This window comes from Notothenia coriiceps, unplaced genomic scaffold, assembly GCF_000735185.1.
Source record: "Notothenia coriiceps isolate Sejong01 unplaced genomic scaffold, NC01 NC01_scaffold00022213, whole genome shotgun sequence".
NCBI lineage: Eukaryota > Metazoa > Chordata > Actinopteri > Perciformes > Nototheniidae > Notothenia > Notothenia coriiceps.
This window is the reverse complement of record NW_011354914.1, coordinates 89,632-111,006: the sequence shown is the minus strand read 5'-3', so window position 1 is coordinate 111,006 and position 21,375 is coordinate 89,632. Positions and strand designations below refer to the sequence as shown.

The 21,375-nt window shown below is 40.1% G+C and overlaps 2 protein-coding genes across 3 annotated transcripts in view; one reads left to right on the top strand and one right to left on the bottom strand.

Annotated features, from left to right (window-relative positions):
* Positions 1 to 1,583: 1,583 nt before the first annotated feature.
* dnajb12b (DnaJ heat shock protein family (Hsp40) member B12b) lies at positions 1,584 to 7,294 on the top strand. 2 transcript variants are annotated; one of them, XM_010780863.1, is made up of 9 exons: positions 1,584 to 1,780; positions 3,427 to 3,595; positions 4,641 to 4,786; positions 4,962 to 5,135; positions 5,241 to 5,311; positions 5,480 to 5,589; positions 6,040 to 6,212; positions 6,348 to 6,489; positions 6,595 to 7,294. In XM_010780863.1, exons 1-8 carry the CDS (start codon positions 1,648 to 1,650, stop codon positions 6,467 to 6,469), a joined length of 1,098 nt encoding a protein of 365 aa, XP_010779165.1. In that variant the 5' UTR covers positions 1,584 to 1,647; the 3' UTR covers positions 6,470 to 6,489; positions 6,595 to 7,294. The 2 variants fall into 2 exon arrangements, with proteins under 2 accessions (XP_010779165.1, XP_010779166.1); XM_010780864.1 differs by having other exon boundaries at positions 6,563 to 7,294.
* Positions 7,295 to 10,114: 2,820 nt separating this feature from the next.
* The window catches only part of LOC104953859 (paired box protein Pax-2a), a gene marked incomplete at its 5' end in the record, with an annotated part of 27,134 nt that continues 15,873 nt past the window's right edge, over positions 10,115 to 21,375 (bottom strand). The window contains 3 exons of the mRNA XM_010780891.1: positions 10,115 to 11,881; positions 12,680 to 12,766; positions 14,657 to 14,758. Of these exons, the coding sequence (XP_010779193.1) occupies positions 11,805 to 11,881; positions 12,680 to 12,766; positions 14,657 to 14,758 (266 nt within the window). The remainder of the gene's footprint in view (positions 11,882 to 12,679; positions 12,767 to 14,656; positions 14,759 to 21,375) is intronic.

Genomic DNA, 21,375 nt, shown 5'->3' with positions numbered 1-21,375 from the left:
CTCCACTAGCACCCAGATATAAGGCGCTGTTATTAAAGAGGTGGAGGGAGAGACCTTGTTTGATCTATGTAAACAAGTATTTCCAAGGAGGCACACCTTTATGATAATTATAGTTATACAAAATAAGAGAATTACAGGTATGAAATAATTCCAACTCATACTATAGGACAGTAACACAAAAATACAGTTTAAAAGGGGAGTGATCTGTAAAATATGCATAAAGAAAAATAAAATCTGTTTACAGTTCTGTTTCATATGGGTGTTGAGAGATGTGTACTCTCTTCATTTTGCTCTCAAAGTGCATCAGATTGATGCATTTAAAGGTGGGGTAGGTAATTTTGGAGAAACCAGCTCGAGTGCGCTAGAATTTGAAAATACACAGCCGGAAAAAATCTGCCACTTCCTTACAAAGCCCCTCCTCCAACACACAGGAACGCGCACATGACCAATGAGGGCACGAGATAAGTTTGTGCACAGATGGAAGGCTGACAGGCAGGTAGGCCATCCAGTTATTTTAGCCGGGCCGGCTAAATTGATTGGTCGTACTTTTTACAGCACTACGGCTTCCGCAGATTACATTTTTTAATGGATTATTTGTCAAAGCACTTAAGATATTCATTGCTATCGGGATGTTAAGAGCATTCCATGGAATATAACAAAAAGTGGATCTCAAGCCGGTTTCTCAAACTTACCTACCCCACCTTTAACTTCAACATTTACAAATGTAAATAGCATGCCCCCCCCCCGGACCTCCCTAGAGGATGTTAGGTCCACCACCTGCTGACACCCCCCGTCAAATTGTCCCACCCACATTGAGGATGCTTGCTACGCCCATGCCTGAGACACAGTTTCGTGAATATTTTTGTTTTTTCGCCCGCGGGGGCATGGGGTTTAACAGGTTCTAAAGTATCCCATGTGTTAGTGAATTTTTATATATGTTCCTTTAGAATGGCAGGGAATTAGTATTCAAATTTTGATTTAATGTTTGGTCCCCCCTAATGTTTACTCCATGGTTACGGACCTGGTATAACCAACAGTAGACCATTAATGTGTCAAGGGATTTTGTGTAGCACTCATAGCACTACACTAATGTTAGTGTATTTTTTTGCACAACAAATATTCATCAAAATCCTCCAAAAGCATATTTCTACATAAAAAGTATAGTGTAACCAGCATGAGACCATTTATGTGTGAAGTGATTTTGGGCACAACTCAGTGGTGACAACAGTGGAATAATTGAGTATTTCCACAAAATAAAAATCATAAACAAAATTCATGAATGTTATTTGGTAGTAGTAGAAGTGTATACTTGATTTTTAAGTGATTTGGTAGCACTTTACTGTAATGACTGATCTGCAGGGTAGAATAAATAATCTTTCTAATTTTACCAAACTGTTTTCTTGTTTTTATAGGCCTATTATTTGTTAAAGCCTGTAATTATGTTGTGTTATTTATCTAATGTGTCCTTGGGTTTATTAATTGTTCTTGTGGTTAATATGCCTTAATGTATAATTTTCAATCAATACAAAACATTTATATATATATATTAAAAAAGCTTAATGATCCATTTGCAGCATCCTCATGACGCCATCAGCAGGCGCCTGTATTTACTTCAGTTCCAGTTAGCTCGCTGCTGCTGCTGCTGCAATGGAGGTAAACAGGGACGAAGCGGAGCGCTGCATCGACATTGCAACTGCGGCGTTAAGCAACGAGCAGCCGGAGAAGGCGCAGAGGTTCCTGGAGAAGGCGCAGAGACTCTTCCCGACAGAGAAAGCGAAGGGTGAGTTTTAAGATGGCCGATGTAAAGGGCGCTTCAGCCGGGGAGGACCGCATCATCATCACCACCTGCAGCATCACCTGCTTCCCGGGTCTGCTGCAGCCGGGCCTTTGGTAGCTAACGAGCTAGCTGCTTTACTTTGTTATAATGTCGCAAACGCTTACTCTAGCTATTATATGTTATGGAATATTATGTACACCTACTCACCATGTAACAGATATGCTAAGTGTCATATGGTTTCAGTTGCTTTTTATTAGATACCTTAGGAAGTCTGGGATTGGTTTAAGTCAGTTTTATATTATCTCACTGTTAATGGTTAAAATATACATTATGCCATAGACCCACCCATTCCAGCAACTAAGACATACCATAATACTCACATAAAAGAAATAGCAAATATGAAACAGCACAGTGATAGGCCTGAACATGACATACATTGGGCCAAATACTCAGCCCTCAACTAAACACACAAAAATGGCATTAAATCCTTAATACATGTTAATTACCCGCAAACAACTTGGGTTATAGTCAAGTTATAGTACAGGTTTAGTATATCCCATGTACGGCTGATCAAAATTGTCAAGCAGTGTGTTTAAAAAATGTTTTGATACATGTAGGTACTGTAGGTGTATGAGAGAATTGGATATAAGTCTGAGAGATTTGGCTTATGAGTCAAATAAACTTACAGTGTACCACTGAGTTTATATGACAGCTTTTATTGAGATTTCTTCTTCTTCTTTTAATGTCTGACATATTTCCTGTGTCTATAACACCAACAGTTATACCCGATTCAATCATCACACCAATACGCATACTGTAAATTAATGTTATAAAATAGCTCCAAGGCGTTTCTTGGGGACCTTAAATGCTGCACCACCGTTAATTCTCAGGTTATGACTGTCACATAAATGTTTGTTTCTATATGTAGACATTTGGTCAAAGATAGTGTAATATTTGAGTTTTTTTATGAATATGACATGAAATATGATTGAAATCCTTTGCAATTTTAATGAGAATGTTGTCCTATTGCTTTTCAAATTGAAACGGATAATAGAGTTAAACTATTCAAACTGATTAGTGGAATGACAGAAAAATAGTCGGCATCTATTTAAATAATCCATTAATTGTTAAAGTAATATTTCATGCAAAGTCGTGGGATTTAGTTTTTTAAACCTCTTAAACATGGAGAATTCATGCTTTTCTCAATTTTATACAATTTTATATTGAATATCTTTGTGTTTGAGTTGACAAAAGAAACAAGACATCACCTTGAACTTGAGAAACTAGGATGGAGTTTTTGCATTATTTTCTGACATTTTATATACCAAAAGATTAATTTTAGAATGCAATAGGCAGATAAACTGATAATTGAAATAATCAGTAGTCGCTCCAATAGATAATAAAAACAGATATTGGTACGTTTCTAAAAGGGACCACTACTGACTGACCATATTGTATTAAGGCTCTTGCAGTATAAAACTGTTCTAGTAACCTGAAAATCAATCCAACAAACACGCCTTGTATTACAGCGTATGTTATTTGGAAAATGTTGACTTCAAGTGTTAGCCTTCAGCTGTGCCTTTTCAGCTCCCATGTTGAGTTCTTGCCTGAATATCTTTTAACATTTCCTGTTCTTGAATCCCTTCTAGTACTGCTGGAGATGATAGCAAAGAATGGCTTCACACCTAGAGGTGGTCACTCAGACTTTAATGGACAATCAGGTCCTCGACAGCGGCAGCCAAACAGTGACGATACCAGACCTGAAGCAAAGCCCTCAGAAAAATCCTACACAGCAGACCAGTTGGATTCTGTTAGGAGGTAAGACGGATAATCATGTACATCTGGTATTTATTTAAAGGTCCCATGTCATGCTTTTCCGGTTATTACCCATCCCTTTGTTTGTTATTTAGCTTTTTATGCATGTAAACGGTCTGCAAAGTCACAAACCCTCAAAGTGCACCCTGTAGCGAGTAAAACTCTAAAGCAGAAAATACCTGTCTATGCTGCCCCAGAACGCCTCGTTGGACATTTTTCTTTTTCTTCTTCCTGGGTCGTAGTAAGGGGCTAAGTGACGTAAGGGCTACGGAATTCCTCACACACACACACACACACACACACACACACACACACACACACACACACACACACACACACACACACACACACACACACACACACACACACACACACACACAGCCTTATCTTTTCTCATCCGCAGCTCCGCGGATTTGTCAGCCTGAACTCAGCCTGAGCACACACACAAACTCACAGCCAGGCTACGAGTGTGTGTGTGTGTGTGTGTGCTAAGGCTGAGTTCAGGCTGAGTTTCACGTTGTCTCGCTGTCTCGCAGACCCCACGCAGCAACCAGGAAATGACACCAGTAATCCAGCTCACACTGTCCGCTCCAGCAGCGAGCCCCGCAACGTCCCGCCAACACGGCACCCAGACCCCACGCAGCATTCTCATCTGTTTGTCATTACTGGTGTCATTTTCTGGTTGCTAACGCCATTCTAATACATAATAACTGATGTTCCGGTGTAACGGTGGACTCATCAAAACAGAGTGGGCGAGCTGACCAATCAGAGCACAGTGGGCTCATAGGGAGGGGGGGCAGGAGCTCCAGCAAGCCGTTTAGGACAGAGAGTGAATACACATACTATACAGAGATGCTGTATGAGAAACCAATGTGAGTTTGGAACATTGAACAATGTAAATCTATTCTAGTAGACCTCAACAATGGAATTATGATCAGTAGAAAGGGCCATGACATGGGACCTTTAAATACTTTATTTAAGACTTGTTTGATATATTGTTAGCATTGATGCTGCACCTTACACTGAGACTCATGTGCTCTCTACACAGGATAAAACAATGTAAAGACTTCTATCAAATTCTCGGGGTCCAGGCGGACGCTTCAGAGGACGAACTCAAAAGATCATACAGAAAACTTGCTTTGAAATTCCATCCAGACAAGAATCACGCTCCAGGTGCTACGGAGGCTTTTAAAGGTGACAAGCATGACTTTTCATTCATACGGAAAAGGTATAGTTCCACATGAAAACAATTAAATGAAATACATGTCATGCAGAAATCCTAATCAAACGCTATAAACATGGATACACAATGTGTCTTTTCACCCTGTTTTGTGATGCTCAAACAAAGGTCTTAATTCATTTCCAACAGCTATTGGGAATGCGTATGCTGTTCTGAGTAATGCAAGCAAAAGACGACAGTACGATCAATGCGGCGAAGAGAAGACAAATCCTTCAAGCAGCGGCCCAGAGAATGAAAACTTCGAGGCGGATATTTCCCCTGAGGACCTCTTCAACATGTTCTTCGGAGGAGGTTACCCCTCAAGTTAGTGCCACTGCTTTCTGCTTTTATGCCAAGCTGTAAGAATATTTGATTGTAACACTTGTCATGATGTGTTTGTTAAGTGCTACGTGTGCTGCTTTAATCTAGGCAGTGCTAGCATGTATGCTAATGGGCGGATGCGTAACCAAAGGCGAGACAGAAGGGAGCGACCGCGCGAGGTGAGTTACATTTTATCATCACAGCTCATAATGTAAAGCTATTGGTAAACAGCACGAGAAGACATTGAGTTATTAGTAGTTTCACTTTAATGCATTTACCAATATTCAACTGTCTTTCAGAGATATTCAAACCTGTGAGGTCTTGACACTGAGATGTTTTCATTGCAGGGAGGCTTCGCTCTGTTCGTGCAGGTCATGCCCATCCTCATCCTGGTTATTGTGTCCGCCCTCAGTCAGATCATGGTCAACAGCCCCCCCTACAGCCTCAGCTACAGGCCGTGAGTGTGATCCTTTTATCTGAAGGCCTGCCAAATTAGGATGTTAAATAACAAAGAATCTATTGATTTAGAACAAATATCATCAAGTGGATTTCATACTTGTTATATGTTATTGCTCTGTTTGCACAAGCCAGATAGCAAAGAATGATGTCACTGAAAAAGTACTTCCATGGCATTTGCTGGTGTTTTGCTTCCAAGCAGATCCATTATATCGACTTTTCAGTTTCTTATTTTTCCAAATAATCCCAGTCTTCTTCTGCTTTTGAAAGGTTTGCCGGCTCCATTTGTCCAGCCTCCCTCCATGTTGTCTGCCTTTTGTGTTTTCGATGCACTTCTGTGAGCCATTATCAGCCATGACTCATGTTAACAACAACAGACCATGCCATGTCATGTTTGCGTGCTGAGTTGGGTCGTCTAATCTGTTCCACACTTTGTGCTGTCTTCACGCAGGTCTGCAGGCTACACACAGAAGAGGCTGACGATGAGCCTGAAGGTGCCATATTATGTGGGGGAGCATTTCTCCAGGGAGATCACTGGACTGAATCTGAAGAACTTGGAGCGGACGGTGGAGGATGATTTTATTTCCAACCTTCGCAACAATTGCTGGAAGGAGAAGCAACAGAGTATGTTTGCCAATAAAAACAAATTATTTCTTTATTTAGGAATGCATTTCGATTGTTGTTTCTGCCATAATCAGTTCTGGGAAAATGATTAAAGACATATTACCCCTCATTAATTGTTTTTGTTGTTTCCTGCAGAGGAAGGAATGCTTTACAGAGCTCGCTATTTTGGAGACAACGATCTGTACCAAAGAGCACAGAGGGCTCGCACACCGAGCTGCGCCAAGCTGTCAGAGATCACAGCTTCATTACATGGTTGATGCTGCTATAATCATCAACAGTAAGCTCTTTCACATTTTCTCTCCTTAATTAACACAATTTGTGACGACTGCCTGCATGTTTTGTTTGATTAGTAAATTGTTATTCTTTTCCTTCTCTACTGTAGGTTTCCAGAATTAACACATAAGTTGATTGGCTGTAAATAGAGGCTTTCTGGAGACTGATGATGTCTCGACAAGCAACAAAAACCAGCACCAATCTGCATCGAATCCCCCCACACAAACTGGTTTGAACTGCCATGTGTGTGGATTTTAGTCTGTGAATCTAAAAGATATTATAAATATAATGTTTTGAAATGGAACAAATAACTTAAAATAGCTTGTCATCCTGACAAGAATGAGGTTTGGGAAACATCCAAGCCCCCGTTATGAGCCATGAAGTTAGCAGAGGTCACTTTATTGTTTATGCAAGAATGCAGTATGAAGCCAGAGCATAGTGAGGTTACATATAGTCGTGCAGTAGGGATGTTATTTATGTAACAGTTTATTAGATACCACTTCCTCTTTTATTTTACAGAGCAGGGACGAAGGAGGGTTTATTGTTTTGTCTTAAAATGCAATTTCTGAAACTATGCAGGAATAATGTGAAACCTCTGATGAATATACACTCATGTCCAAGCTTTTTCAGACACTTTAACACCTCAGATTTGTCATCTTTGTCTATGTGTGTGTGCGTGTGTGTGTTAGTGTGTGTGCGAGAGATAACAAGGAAATGTCCCTTTTTATGTTTTGCCTATTTAACTGTCATATGGGTAAAATGTCATGCTTCAACTTAATGGCACTTCACAATAAAAGCCAAGGGAATGAGAGATGTGCCTACCCACAGAGTGGGACTTTGACAGGTTTTAAGTATTATGTCTCTTGATGAACATCAACTGTGGAAAAAAGCAATTTTTATCACACCTTTTGTTTATATTATGCTATTTATGCTTTGTATTATTTATTAGACTAAGAAAATAATGCAAATCTTGCTCACTTTTCCACAATGTTTTTACTCCCAGATGAAAATAAATATGAATGCTTAAAACGTGTTGGAAGTCATGCATCGCTCTGAGCAGAATAAACACAAAGACAAAAGGTCAGTCAGCACATTCAGCTCGTAAATTCTGCGGGGCCGCTGACTAGGGGCCTTTCTCATTTCTCTCATTTCTATTCCTCTAATCCTCGGTCCTCCGGTAGTGACCCAGAAATGGATTTCAGCGTGCCATGTTGAAGGACATCTAATTTCTCTAAATGCACTTCGAGGATCGAGGGCCCTGGGAACGGGAAACATGGCTCTGTGTACATAAAACATTTTGGGGGACGTGTAACGAGAGAAGCGCAGGAAATACAGAGTCAGATTCTATCACCGCAGAGCAGATGTACTCAGCTGTTACTGGTAGATGTTGCTCCTCTGCTTTTTATTTTTGGCTTGCCAGAAATGTAACTTTATCAAGAAACATACACCATTATCCCTCACTTAAACTCAGGGCCGTCCCTCCCTACAGGTAGATCACGCAGACTGCTGGGGCCTCATCTTGCGGAGGGAGCTTCAAAATGCGGCAATTAGTGTGGCGCGGCACGGTTTAGCACCCCCCCCCCCGCGCGTCGACGCTCGCGAAACAGAGGGCCTCATCATTTAACTGTGTGGGGCCTCAAGTTGGCCAGGGACGGCCCTGCTTAAACTGATATCTTAGTATTCTGGTATAGTTTGCCAACTGAAAGTCATTTCTGCATTATATAAAACCAATGTTCCATAGTAGCCTGAATCTGGATCTAAAATTGCTAATGGAAGCCCTTTAAATTGTTAGTTTAGGCCTTGTAACTAGTTCACCAGCACTTGGTATGACTTGCTTGAAGTTAATAGATCTGCACATTCCTTGTTGTTCGGAGTTTGAACATCTATGGTTTTTGCACTTATTGTAAGTTGAGTGTGATCCTTTTATCTGAAGGCCTGCCAAAAAAGGACTGTTGTTCTGCAAAACAATATTGTTTTAGAACAAATATTATCAAGTGGATTTCATACTTATTATATGTTATTGCTCTTTTTGCACAAGCCAGATAGCAAAGATTGATGTCGTCACTGTAAAAGTAGACATACATACAGTGGGGGAAAAAAATATTTAGTCAGCCACCAATTGTGCAAGTTCTCCCACTTAAAAAGATGAGAGAGGCCTGTAATTTTCATCCTAGGTATACCTCAACTATGAGAGACAAAATGAGAAAAAAAAGCTAATTTCAGTGAAAATCCCCTTTGCGGCCGGACAGGTAAAGCAATATTGTTGACTATCCGTTTACCTGTTCGCCACCCTTTGCTCGGGCTCGGCGACGAGGTGACGAGGGTCCGACACACCGTAACACAGCCCCCGGAACACTTCTTTATTTAGGTAGGTACAATTGTGGCGCGTTGTTCGCCGGTGCTAATTTTCAGTGAAATCCCCGCTCTCTGTTTTTCGCTCGCGACCGAGACGCGCCATCTTCGGTAAAGTTCCCAGGGACCTCAACCGACGAGGATACGGTAAAGCGCGGTATATTAGATGGGTCGCGTGAGTCCTAGTTCTATCCTTTTTTATCGAAACTTTCTCGCTCCTCCTCGGCTCAACTTTCGGGGCACACCCGGAGCGCTGTCGGGGTTTTTGTAGTGACGAGATCTCCTCTAGACGTACCTCCTTACCCGGTTTTATGGTTCGGTTGTCACCACCACTTTTGGAACAACTTTGGAATGACTTTTGCAACTGGAACAGTAACGGTTGTTTCCCTTATATTGTTCATAAACTCTAATTGAAAACAATAACTTAGTTTATGAATAAAGTGTAGTAAAGTTTTTTAAGAAATTTTAGACTGTTACACACNTTCTCCTCCAAACACGTCTAGTTGAGTTTTTACCAAAAAGTTATATTTTGTTAGATGATCCAGAAGAAGATTGGGAGAATGTTATATGGTCAGATGAAACCAAAATATAACTTTTTGGTAAAAACTCAACTAGACGTGTTTGGAGGAGAAAGAATGCTGATTTTCTGAATTTTTTTTTTCTCATTTTGTCTCTCATAGTTGAGGTATACCTAGGATGAAAATTACAGGCCTCTCTCATCTTTTTAAGTGGGAGAACTTGCACAATTGGTGGCTGACTAAATACTTTTTTGCCCCACTGTATATGAAGCTTTTTGGGTAGCATGTTAAACCTGTCAGTGCCAACCCTACTACAGCTACATTGTATTCTGTGGGACAGCAGATTCATATTTATTAAATGACCCATGGATTTTAAACTAAGTCACTTTATCTGTCAAATAAATGTAGTTTGACAAAAAGTACACTGTTTCCCTCTTATAATAGTACATGAGTAAATATAATGTCTACTGTCAGAACCATTACAGAATAATTGTATGTTAGGCGCTTTTTGCATTTCATAAGACGGGGTTCAATTTAAGACAGAGGACTTTTAAAGCCTGTTTGAATGTTTTGTTTAGGTTTCGTTTTCTTATTCAAGTCCACATTCAAGCCACAAATAAGGTATATTTTCATTGATATTATCGATCAGTCTTTATTCTATCAACTAATCATTTGAGCATTAAACAAGAAAGTCAGAAACACCATGCAACTCCTTTTGCGTAAAAGATTTCAGACACTTTTATTATTGTACAAGTGAGACCAGCATAATGAAAGTGATAATACCCATGAACATGAAAGACCATTTTTCTTACTGTATTTACAGAGAAGTGTCTTCACATCACACACACAAAATCCTTCTACGAAAATGAACAATTTGTAAATAACATAACAATTAAATAAACTCCACCTACCTTTAGGTTTACAGCTGAATATGCATATGATGACCATCTCTGCACTGCATAGAATTTATACATATACTTTTCGTCATGAACAACGTGGGTTTCCCTAATAATAATAATTCATAATAATAATAATAATAATAATACTGCTCTCATGATGCATATAGGCGGCCTGTAAATAAACACTAACAAGAACTAAGTCTTTGGCAAATGCAAATACATTCACTTGACAGATGAGGAAACCATCATTCCAGCGTGATTTAAAGAAGTAACTCGGCCTGAAACATGAAGTTAGGAGGGAACATGTTTAAGGCATTTAGCTGAAATCGTCGCCCTGCTTTTTGACGTTATTAGAGTCGTCAGAATGAATGCTTGGGAAATCAAACTTGACAAATGACACTGGTGTGACTTGGGATGGCTGTTATATCCTTTTTCTGTGGTTGAATGCCAAAGACTTAATCAACTTAAATAGAAATGTAAGCGGTGAGAACATAGTAGTGCACGTCAAGGCAGTGACATGATGGGCCTTGAATTACAGGAAAACGTGGGAAGTGCCTTTTCAGACTGAGACTTATTAGACTTACAGCCAATTTCATGAAATAGAGCAAATATGCATCGTCATTTTTCTGCATAATAACGCTCCAGTGTTGCAAACCACCAACATAGTGCAAAATTAACAAAAAACACAAATGTTTTGCCTGATGACATTTTGTATCCTGACAAATAAGAAATAGGAAAACACTAGCCAAGCAGTCCGCAGTTTAGTCGTTTACGAATTATAAAAATGAAATAAAAAAATCATTTTAAGAATATATTTACTAGTTTCTTGAAATCTTGCAAATAGCGGGCCATGGTGATATATTGTCATGGCTCCCTCTATTTTCAAATGGATGTTTCTTTATTTACTTCATTTTCATTTTTACATCTTGATTGTGTATCACAGAGAACATGTCCTAATCTTCTCATGGCATCAAAAAGGATCGATTTACTCATGCTGGATGTTTGGTCGGTGACTGCTTAGATGGATCAAAACAACGTTAGCCTGCCACAGCCTGCGTGTGCTGCTGCTGATCTCCTCTGATCTCATTGCGCTGCCATCTGAATCGGAGTGGGAGACGAATGGTAACAGGAAAGAAAAAGGCTGCTGCTACATATTAAGCTCTGGACAGCGTCCCTGCTGAGAGCCGTCAAGAAAAGGAATGTTCAGTATTGATCCGTGATGGGATGAACCTGTGCCACAGGGAAACAAAACCAGAGACCTTTGTTTTTAGTCTTTTTTTTCGTCTTTTTTTTCCTGCAATTAGCCACAGTTTTCAGCATGTGTGTCGGGTGATTTTATTTTAGTGTCTCTGATGATCTTCTTGTAGGTATTTTTTTGGCTTTAAGTGTCCAAAAAAAGCTGCGAGGAGAGAAGTCGTCTGGAATCCCCCCCCCCCCAAAAAATTTAGTTTCTCATCGTGAGCCGGGAAGATTTTATGCGCAGTTGCTCAGTGTCCAGTGGACCATGCTTCCACCATGGGTCCTGCAGGTTGATTTGGTTCCCATGGGAACTAGTGACGGTCATAGGCAGTGGCAGCAGTGGGAGGGGCGGAGCCTCTGGATGCGGCACTATAATAATAAGGGGAACCTGAAATGAACAGAAGAACAAACCATTTGTAACAACAACAAAACATATATTCACCAAATGCATTAACAGTATTGGTATTTTCATTGTAAATAAGCTGCATTTTTACATATTTTCCATGCTAGAAAACTCAAAATTGTTGTAGTTATTTGACAGTTTGATAAGTCTCGCTCCTTTACTTCGTTACTTTTGCTATTCCTAAGCTTTACCGTCTTAGAGCGGTTTACAATGACAATGAGGCCCATTTATCACTTCAACATTTCATTTGTGTAATAATTAGTCTTTAATTTAGAGTCAAACTAAAGCAGGTTTTTCCAATTTCTAGCCAACGCCCCTCAGTTTTAAAGCCTGAAATGACAACTTTTCCTGGCAATTTTGATTAGCTGCTAGCTAGTTGCCAATGATGCTAGCCTCATGATGCCTGATAACTGGACAGCTTGTAATGTTTGTACTTGTTTGTACTTTGTACTTGTACTTGTTTAAGGATGAGAATATTATAGGAGTGAATATAATTATGCACTTTAGAGCTACATGATATACAGAATGTTTTAACTTTCATCAGTGCAAGAGAAAATGGACATTGCCAAAATCTAATGAAGAGTTACAGAGCGTTAGGACTACCCTTACACAGCTGCTTTATTTATTAAGCTTGTTAGCAGGGCATGCTAACAGGCTGCTCAGGCCAGATCAGTTAATGGTTTTTAATGCATTCCTTAGACGGTGCTAAGTTGCTAGCCAGCAATTGGACAATTGCTCTTTGGGGGAGGGGTCAATTAGTCCAGTAACTCTTTCTCTACTCACTTAGTAATGCTGGGTTACTGAATCGCCAGGCGTCATTGTAGGATGTGTACTGTGGGTGACTGTAGGGGTTCCCCGAAAACTCACTCCCTGCAAAACAAAACAACAAATCAATTAGCATTTCATTGCATCAAACCATTACCCCGTTCACTTGCAGTCATTTCTCGTCATTCAAAACAGGATGCAATTTGAGGGGCAAAATGATAGTCATCGATGTGCAACCAGTCAAGCAAGTAATTTATTTCTTTTTCATTTCACTTAAGTTATGCAACACTGAACAATACAGGATGTGACACTGACGGCGGCTTTCCTTGTCCCATTTATGGATATCTACCCATTCTTCTTCCTCCACTATATTCCAAACCCGTCTAATAAATACAGAGTGGTAATAAACAGTTTCATGCATACGTTTTTGATATGCTGCAATAAATCCTGCAGCCTTTCTTAAAGGGATTTTTTACATCTCCAATCCGAACCCCTCTGGTCTGAGCTGTGGTGTTTGGTAGAATTTCATTGCAGAGGAAACTAACTTGGAGCATGTCAGTGAGCGCTGCTGGTTCAACACGTTTCTTTCTTTTACGAGATAATAAAGGCTAGATTTGATATTAAGCTGGTGAGAAATGGCTTTGCTTTAACAGTGTTTTGCGCCTGTCACTAAATCTTAGTAGTCGTGTATAGGATGAATGGGTTGTAACACAAAACCACAAGCCATAGGATTAAGGCCCTCATATTCTGCTTTGTGCTACATAGGAACAAATGGAAAGTTAAAGTATGTTTGACTTGACGCGTTTCCACCAACTGATTTAACAGTTTTATGAGTCAACATCCCAAAGCAAATCCAGACAGCCACCGGGTGCTACCACATCCTCCATTGTTGTTCCTGGTTAGTGTTAAATTGACAGAAATGGTTGAGTCTCTATATTTTCAAAGTAGCTTTTCATAACATGGGCAGAAAGAAGAACTTGAACACTAAGAGTCCCCACCATTTATTTTGACTTTAATTAATGAAAAAATATATTAACAATGTTTAGAAAATGGGAATAAAAAAACATTTGTACAAATCTAACTGTTTTTAACTAAATGTACCTTTGTTTTATTGAAGAAGCAGAAAAATGTGATATCCTGAAAAATATCAGTATCTATATGAAGTATAAAGATGTATGTATGTATCTTTGTAATTTTTTATTTCTTAAGGATGATCTGCTACCAGTGGACCAAAACAAATGGCGCAGTTAATGTAACCCCCTTGGCTGAGGAGATAACAAAACTCGTCATCGCAGCCCTTCATGAAGGAAAAGGAGTAACAGCCAGAGCCAGTGATGGGCTGTGTGATTGGTAAATGATATGCAAACACCGGACACACTCCACTGGTTTCCCTCATCCTAGTGGTTTAATCACATCAAAGCAAAATGCCGGCTGTGGTTTGGTGAAAATGTGTGCTTGGTGACGCTGGAGCTGAAGAAGCCCAGCACCAAATCTGAATCCCTGGCAGTGAAACACAAGCCTGACCTCCTCCGAGAGACAGAGATTTGAATATTTACCAGGCTCACATGCCTCTGCCTTTTGACCCTTAACTGTTTGCTGTGAAACTGAACTGCAGGTTAAGTAGAGGAGAGGAAGAGGATGTGCTCCGGGAGCGCAGATGCTGGGGAGGTCTGGTATTGCGTTTTATCGACGACCGGTACAAACGGGAAGATAATGAGCCAATAAGAAAGAGAAAAAGCAGGAAGGAAGGGAGAACCACTGTCCTCTCCTCGGTCTCTGATCACTTATTCAGCCCGTCTTATCCAATCATACACACAGAGCTAATATAAGGATGTGTGCACCTCTTGTTCTGCAGGTCAATTTATATCGCCTCTCTGCGTAATCTGACGCTAAACTCTGCTTCTCAAGCTTCTACACCTGTTCATTTGGAGGGGCAACTGTTAAATAGCCCCTCTAATGACAATATTAATCCATGTGATGTTGTCTCTCACTTACCAGGAACCATTCCGGCGAGCGTGGAGGTCGGATAGCTGCCCTGGCCCGTGGGCGGAACGTGGGGGGGGTACCCAGGTAGGGTTGTGTTGGACATATCTCGACCTGGAGAGACAAAGAGAAACAAAAACAAAACAAAAACCACTTCATCAGTGCTTTCAATATGTGACTAGAAGCATTTAAATACTTTGGCTCAAGTATTGTAATGGGAAAGGTCAATACAGCATTGAAAAGATAAGGCCTGCATTATTATAACTGCTGTGAATATCCCAAATTCTCAGCATGCAGATTGGTCCCTTTCAGATTTGAGATATATTATTTTGCAGAGATGGACCTATAACTACACATATGTAGCTACTTCTATACACATTTGTTATATTTGATTGATATTATTAATATCATATTCATCCTGATTCAGTAAAGTAAATATAGTTTTGTAATAGCTGCCAAATAAAAGCTGCCTCTGAAATGTCGTGGAGAGGTACCTCCAAACTTCCACTACTTGAATACAGTACTTGAGTAAATGTGCTTAGTTACTGTCTAGCTCTGCAATTAGTGTTTGATTTCAAAATGCAAACCAGCTCCTGCTGTTTTAAAACCAGGAAATGATGATATTACTATACACATCATGACTCATCACCACCACCTCAAGTCAGTCAGCACAAGAACATTATTTTCCCTCCATTTTAAGAGATGGTTTCAAAGAACCTAGTTTTGTCCAAACCGTTACTGAACACCAGAAAGCATCAGTCCGCCCCTCTAACTTTAAAACAGGACAACAACAACAACAACAGCTGCTGCTTTGAGTCCGCTGAATACTGGTCACATAAACATCCCTCCTCATTACTCCGTTCAAGCTTTTTTTCTAAATATGGCGGCCTCTCTTTCTCTGTACAGTGGGAGCACACTGGCCCCTCTGCGGAGCGGGACCTGTCCGGCTGCAGATATTCAGCTATGTAATTGAGAGTGACGGTTGAGCTGTCCTCGCTGGCCACGGGGACGTTGGGACAAAACGACACGTAACCCAAATCTGCACAGGGGCCGGGGTAGAAGAGGCCCCTGTTATATTGTCAGCTGTGAGGGCCACTTGGACTCGAGGGGAAAATAATCTCCCAATGGAGCTTTAATGAGGGACTAGTGGAAGAAAACTGTCCATGTTGTTGCATTAACTAACAAACTGTTTAAGGAACATTTTTTTATCACAATATTAACAAATGTCTCTTGTTCTTCATGACAAGTATGTCACTGAGTCACGGTCTAAGGGAGTTTTTTTTTCCATTTAGCAAAGATTTTGCTTCTATATTTATAATAAATCATACCTGTATTAATATGAATACATTGTATGACAGTTGCTTAACTCTATTTATGTTGTTTGTATTTATTGTTTTAACAGTATTTTTCGGCTCCCCTCTTGACCAATCATCTCTTAAAATCCACATTTTGATCCATTTGGATCCACAAGTTATACAACATATAGAACTCTCTTGCAAAAAATAATATTTATCTCTCTGAATATGGAAAACTAGCCCTTGCTGCTAATCAACATCACTAATGAGAGCATAAACCACAGGCTAATATAGATATTGACTGAAAAATCCAATTCATACATGTGCAATATCATGAGAAACGTATCTGTTTAATTGAGGGTGAGCGAATGGGCCCTCTGGGTATTTAAGTACCTGCTACTACAGGCTGCCAGGCATACTGGCTGCAGTTGGGGCCTGAGGGGGGGGAGGGGGGCTGGGGCTATGGGGACGGCTGGTGAATCTGGTGAAGAGGCAGGGTGGCAGCCTGGAGGTGCACTAGACCCAGGCCTGGGGGAGGGGGAGGGGGTAGGAAGAGGTAAAGGAGCCAAAAGAAGCCTTGTATGGCTTTCACTGATTTTGTTTGGTAAAAACATTCACCAACACAATATTAAATAACAACAACATGACTTGCTTTCAAGGCTGTCATTTAAGTAGTTATTTTAGTAATAGTATTTTGTTTATTTTAGATTATCCCATTGATGGCAATGAAGTGCATTTATTAAAGTACAGTTAGGTACTTTAATTTACTACTTCAACTGTGTCACATTTATACAATATTTACTCCATTTAATCTTTTCAACATCTGCTGGCATATTTAAATGTTGTGTACAAAATAATTATAAGATTTGCTATAATATGACATACTGTTTAAACTACTAAACGATATTCGAAGCATTAAAATGAGCTCCTCCCTGACACGCTACTTCATAAAAAAGCTGCTTGAATCTTAAAGCACATACCATAAAAATGCAATAATTTACTATATACTGTGTATAATATTATGCTCTCTTAAATGGGTCATTCTGCATAATGGGTGTCCCTGAAACTCAACTACGTTTTGCTCATAAAACTTCAGCAGATCTGTAGACATATATTTTAATTCTGGGTGTGTAATGATGTTTTTTCAATTCATTGCAGTAATTACTTAAGTAAATGATCTGAATAGTACTTCCATTACTGAAAATACTACACCGAAACTATCTTTTAGTCCTGATCTAAGATTTGTTATTGGATGCTTACTTAAAACAAGTGCCATTTGTGATCATGGATTGTACAATAAAGAAAGCGCTCGGTGTGTTCTCTATTATTTTCAAATCTCAGCACTGATGGCTGTTTTGTATGAAGCCTGCTGAGATGTGACTTTTGGTTAAAGCACCGAGACTGGAGGGCTGCGGAGTTAAAGAGCTTTACAGAGAAGAGTGAGGTCATGCCGGACATTTCATTTATAATAAGAATTAGTTAGCCACAAGCCAGTGCACATAAGTCAAAGGGAGCCGTGGGAGTACTGTAGGTGGGGGGTCCAGCGGGGGTGAGGCCATTGTGTGTGTGTGTGTGTGTGTGTGTGTGTAGACATTGGTAACTATTGTCTAACTGTCTCAGCAAACACTGACCCAATCTTTTCTTCATTATGTTTAATAAAAGTAAATACGCTTATCTCTTTATTACCTTTCTTCAAAGAGATGAAATACATTATGAGCACCAGATCCCTGCCTTTCAGTCTTAAAGGGAACATCTGGTTTGATCGCTTTCAAATATGACTGAAATGCAATAAATGCTGTTTTTACCAACAAAAATAAATCATTTTCGATAGGGAACCAATCTCCCGTTTTCCTCTTCATATACTGATTCCGATTGGCTGACACTGATACCATTGCTACATTTATTTCCCTGGTGGAACTGAACAATGTTGAGCTTGTAACCACAAATAACTTTTTAATTTTCAAAGGGAGACTATCATATGCCTAGTTCCATTTATTTTTGTGCCGATTTTAATGGTATGTTTTGCAAGTTTTAGACAAATTCATAATAAAGGTGAAGGGCTAGGGAACTATATGGGTCAGTGACTTCTATCAGATCAATAGAATCAATTCTTTCAGACTTCAATATTAATTCTAACTCTAAATGGTAACAACAAAACAAAGTGGTTTTCTGTTTCATTTTTGGTAGTAGTGAAAATCTCCATGTATTTTGATTAACGTAGGAGCCCTTTAATGTGCAAATATACCAAAGCAAAAGATTGAACATGTGGAAAATGTTTTCTTGAAGGTTAGTTTTGCCCAATAGAAAATGAGACTATTGCCATTAACTTCAGTCGATTTTTCTCCTGTTGACTGCGATAATAATAATAATGATCAGCGTCCCTGTTGAATGCAGTTTTGTTGTATTCCAGGATAGCGTTGGCAGTGACTGCCAGCAGCTCTGTGCCTGTTGCTTTATGTCCCCTTTAAAGCCCTCTTTCTGTGAGGCGCCAGTTCTGAGAACTCTCTGTACAGCAATGATAGCCTCATTAGCTGCTTCCTAGCCTTTGTTGTTTTTACAACAGAGATGTGTGTCCAGATTCTCATTAAAAGATGGGCTTCTTTATATTGTCTGCTTCCTGTCAGTCCCCTTAGATTGAACGCCAGCAAATCAAGCTATTTATTTGGCTGTGCCCTCTTTTTCTTTCCCTGCGAGAATCAATTCAAAGAGTTTTTTGGTTTGCTGTTACAAAACCCTGTTGATTCCTGTCTTCATTTGAGAAGTGACTCGTAATAGCTGCTGCTGGGCGCTGAAAAACAGTAATTCCTGCTTTTAGTGAGCCAGGAAATATAACATTTTTAAGATTGTTTGAATGCTTTTTGAAAATAACTACTGGCTATATTTATTTATTTCAACTACACTGAGTGGCTGAAAGCATCAAACTGTTCAAACTATTTAGTCAACACTTGAATATACTGCGATAAGATTGATGAGTTTGATCTCAGCTCACAGTAACGTGACAAGAAACTACGATGTGCTTTTTTGCATTGCTGTCATCCCCGTTTCTTAAAACACAAAACGAAAAGCAAGACGACCTTCTTTTTATTTGGCACAGAAACAAAGTCATTTGTGAATGACTCTTTTGCTTGCAAGAGTATTACATTTAGCATGACAGGGACACCTTCATGTTTTGCTACAACAACAACCAAAAATCTTTGACCTCCAGTTTTCTAGGCTATATGCAGAACGGAGCAATTTATCACAAGCCAAAAAATCTCAGCACCCTAATTAATTACAACTAAGTAAAGAATGTTTGGAGAGCCAAATTGCTTTAATTCCCCGAACACCGGCTGAAAGTCATTCATTATCAAATGTGTGCTCAAAGGTTAGTTTGCTTTTGTGAAGACGAAATAAGCATTAATTTAGTTCCCCCCTGTGGGAAGACGGGCGAGCGCTTTGTCACGAGGCCACGCGTCACTTACGGCAGGTTCGCCTTCTGATCTTTGCTCGCTGCTCACTGGACAACCGCAGGTCCTGGTACTTCCTGTGTAGAGCACCCTGAGAGCACTCACTCACCCTAATTGAATGCTAAGTGTGGATGGTTTTATTTGCTGGGTGAAGTTTTGTTTAGAGACCTGACAGGAGTGCACAGGAGCAGCTGCTTGAGGAGGGGAAGTGTCATTGACACGGGGGTCTTTAAGCCTTTGGAGGCCTTCATTAACAGGCCCAGCAGGGAATATGTTTAAAGAGTCTTGAGAATGCAGTCACTGAGTGGAGATGTGTAAAACTCCCACTGAGTGCTCTAGGGACTCCGCTCAGTGCTCGGAGATGGCTCTTCAGCCTGAAGCACCATCGAGAAAACAGGTGGGCTCCGACTAATTTCAGGAAATACTGAAGCTCTCTATAGAAATAGTGGACAATTGGCCGTATCGAGGCCATCTCTCCATTTATTTCTGAAAATACACAAAAAAGTTTCGAGCTCCTCCTTCTGCTTTTCATAAATTCACCCACGGCTCACACCATTTGAATTTTAAGCAGTTTGAAAGAACAAGAATAAGAAGCACTTGAGATGAAATTCATCTCTCGAAGGGAATTCATCAAAGAAATTACTTCCCATATCAACAATAGAAATTACCTCACAATATGCAATTGTCCTATCCACATATTCATGGAACCCTTTGGTGTTTTTATGGGGTAAGAGGGACTATTTAGCAGGTAATGCAGCATTAATGTGGAGGAGAGGGAGAGAGAAAAAAACGGTTTTAATGGAAGTGGCTTCTTGCCTCTGAATTTCGATGATGTGCACAATGCCCTTAAATCCCTTTCTTATTTGAGTGTGCTTTGCAGGTACTTTTGAGCCTTAATAGGATAAGCAGAGGACACAAAAGATTTCTATCTCGGAAGTCTTTCAGTTCACTGAGAATCTCGATCTCTGGCAATGAGCACTTCATGAATCATTCATTTTTAATAGATTATGCAAATTCCAGGACATAAAATCAACAAGATCAATAACTGCAGGCGCTTTAATTGGTGTTGGAAAACATTTTAAGGATGAACATAATCTCCAGTTCTCTCCCCCGTAAAGACACAATTAATTTGAAATTGGATCTGGGCCTAAATACTGCAGATAATTTACTACTTTTTTGCATGGCTTAAAATTCCTCTGGTGGGCTTATCGCTGGCAAGTAAACTGTAATACTCAGCCATTAGTGAGACCACACACCTGAATATCCTAATATCCACACAGGAAGCCACTGAGGGAAAACCAAGCAGAGGAGCCACACAAAAAAAATACTAATTACAAGAGGAAGTCGCAGTGATGTTTGTTCCATTAGTTTGACCTCCTTATTTCTCTGCCTGCAGTGAGACCTGCCACCAGAAAAAGGTATTTACTAACACAAAAGCAAGTGATATGCGTTTCATGTGCAGACACACACACCGGTATGCATACAATCCCATCTTTCTTCCTCTACATGTCTCTTTGCACCTGTAAAGCAGTAAGGAGACCCTCTCTGCAGAGACCATCTGAAATATCCCAGGTGCAAACAAAGCCGCCTGCATTCTACGGGGCCATCAGCGCACAAAGGACAAACACACACCTTTCTTCTCAGGAGGCCTGCCTTACAGGGAAATCTACCTCCCACATATTAATGAGAAAAGGGCCCTTTCTCTTCTCATAAGTCTGCTTGGCTATCATTTGAGAAGGGGGGGCTGAAGCAATTTGCAATCACCCTGTCCTCCCCCACGCAGAACTCCTCGCCTTTGATGGCTGCTGCATAATTATATGAATTTTAATAAAAGCTCTGTATATTAATCTCAGGCCCCCGACAGTCATCGTAAACTTTCAGTAAACTTAACCTTCTTCTTGGTAATAACACGGCAACAACGGAACAATATTTCAATTAGCCAGGCAGTCATTAACTGTGACAAGGAGAGGAGACGACGAGAAGGGGGGGG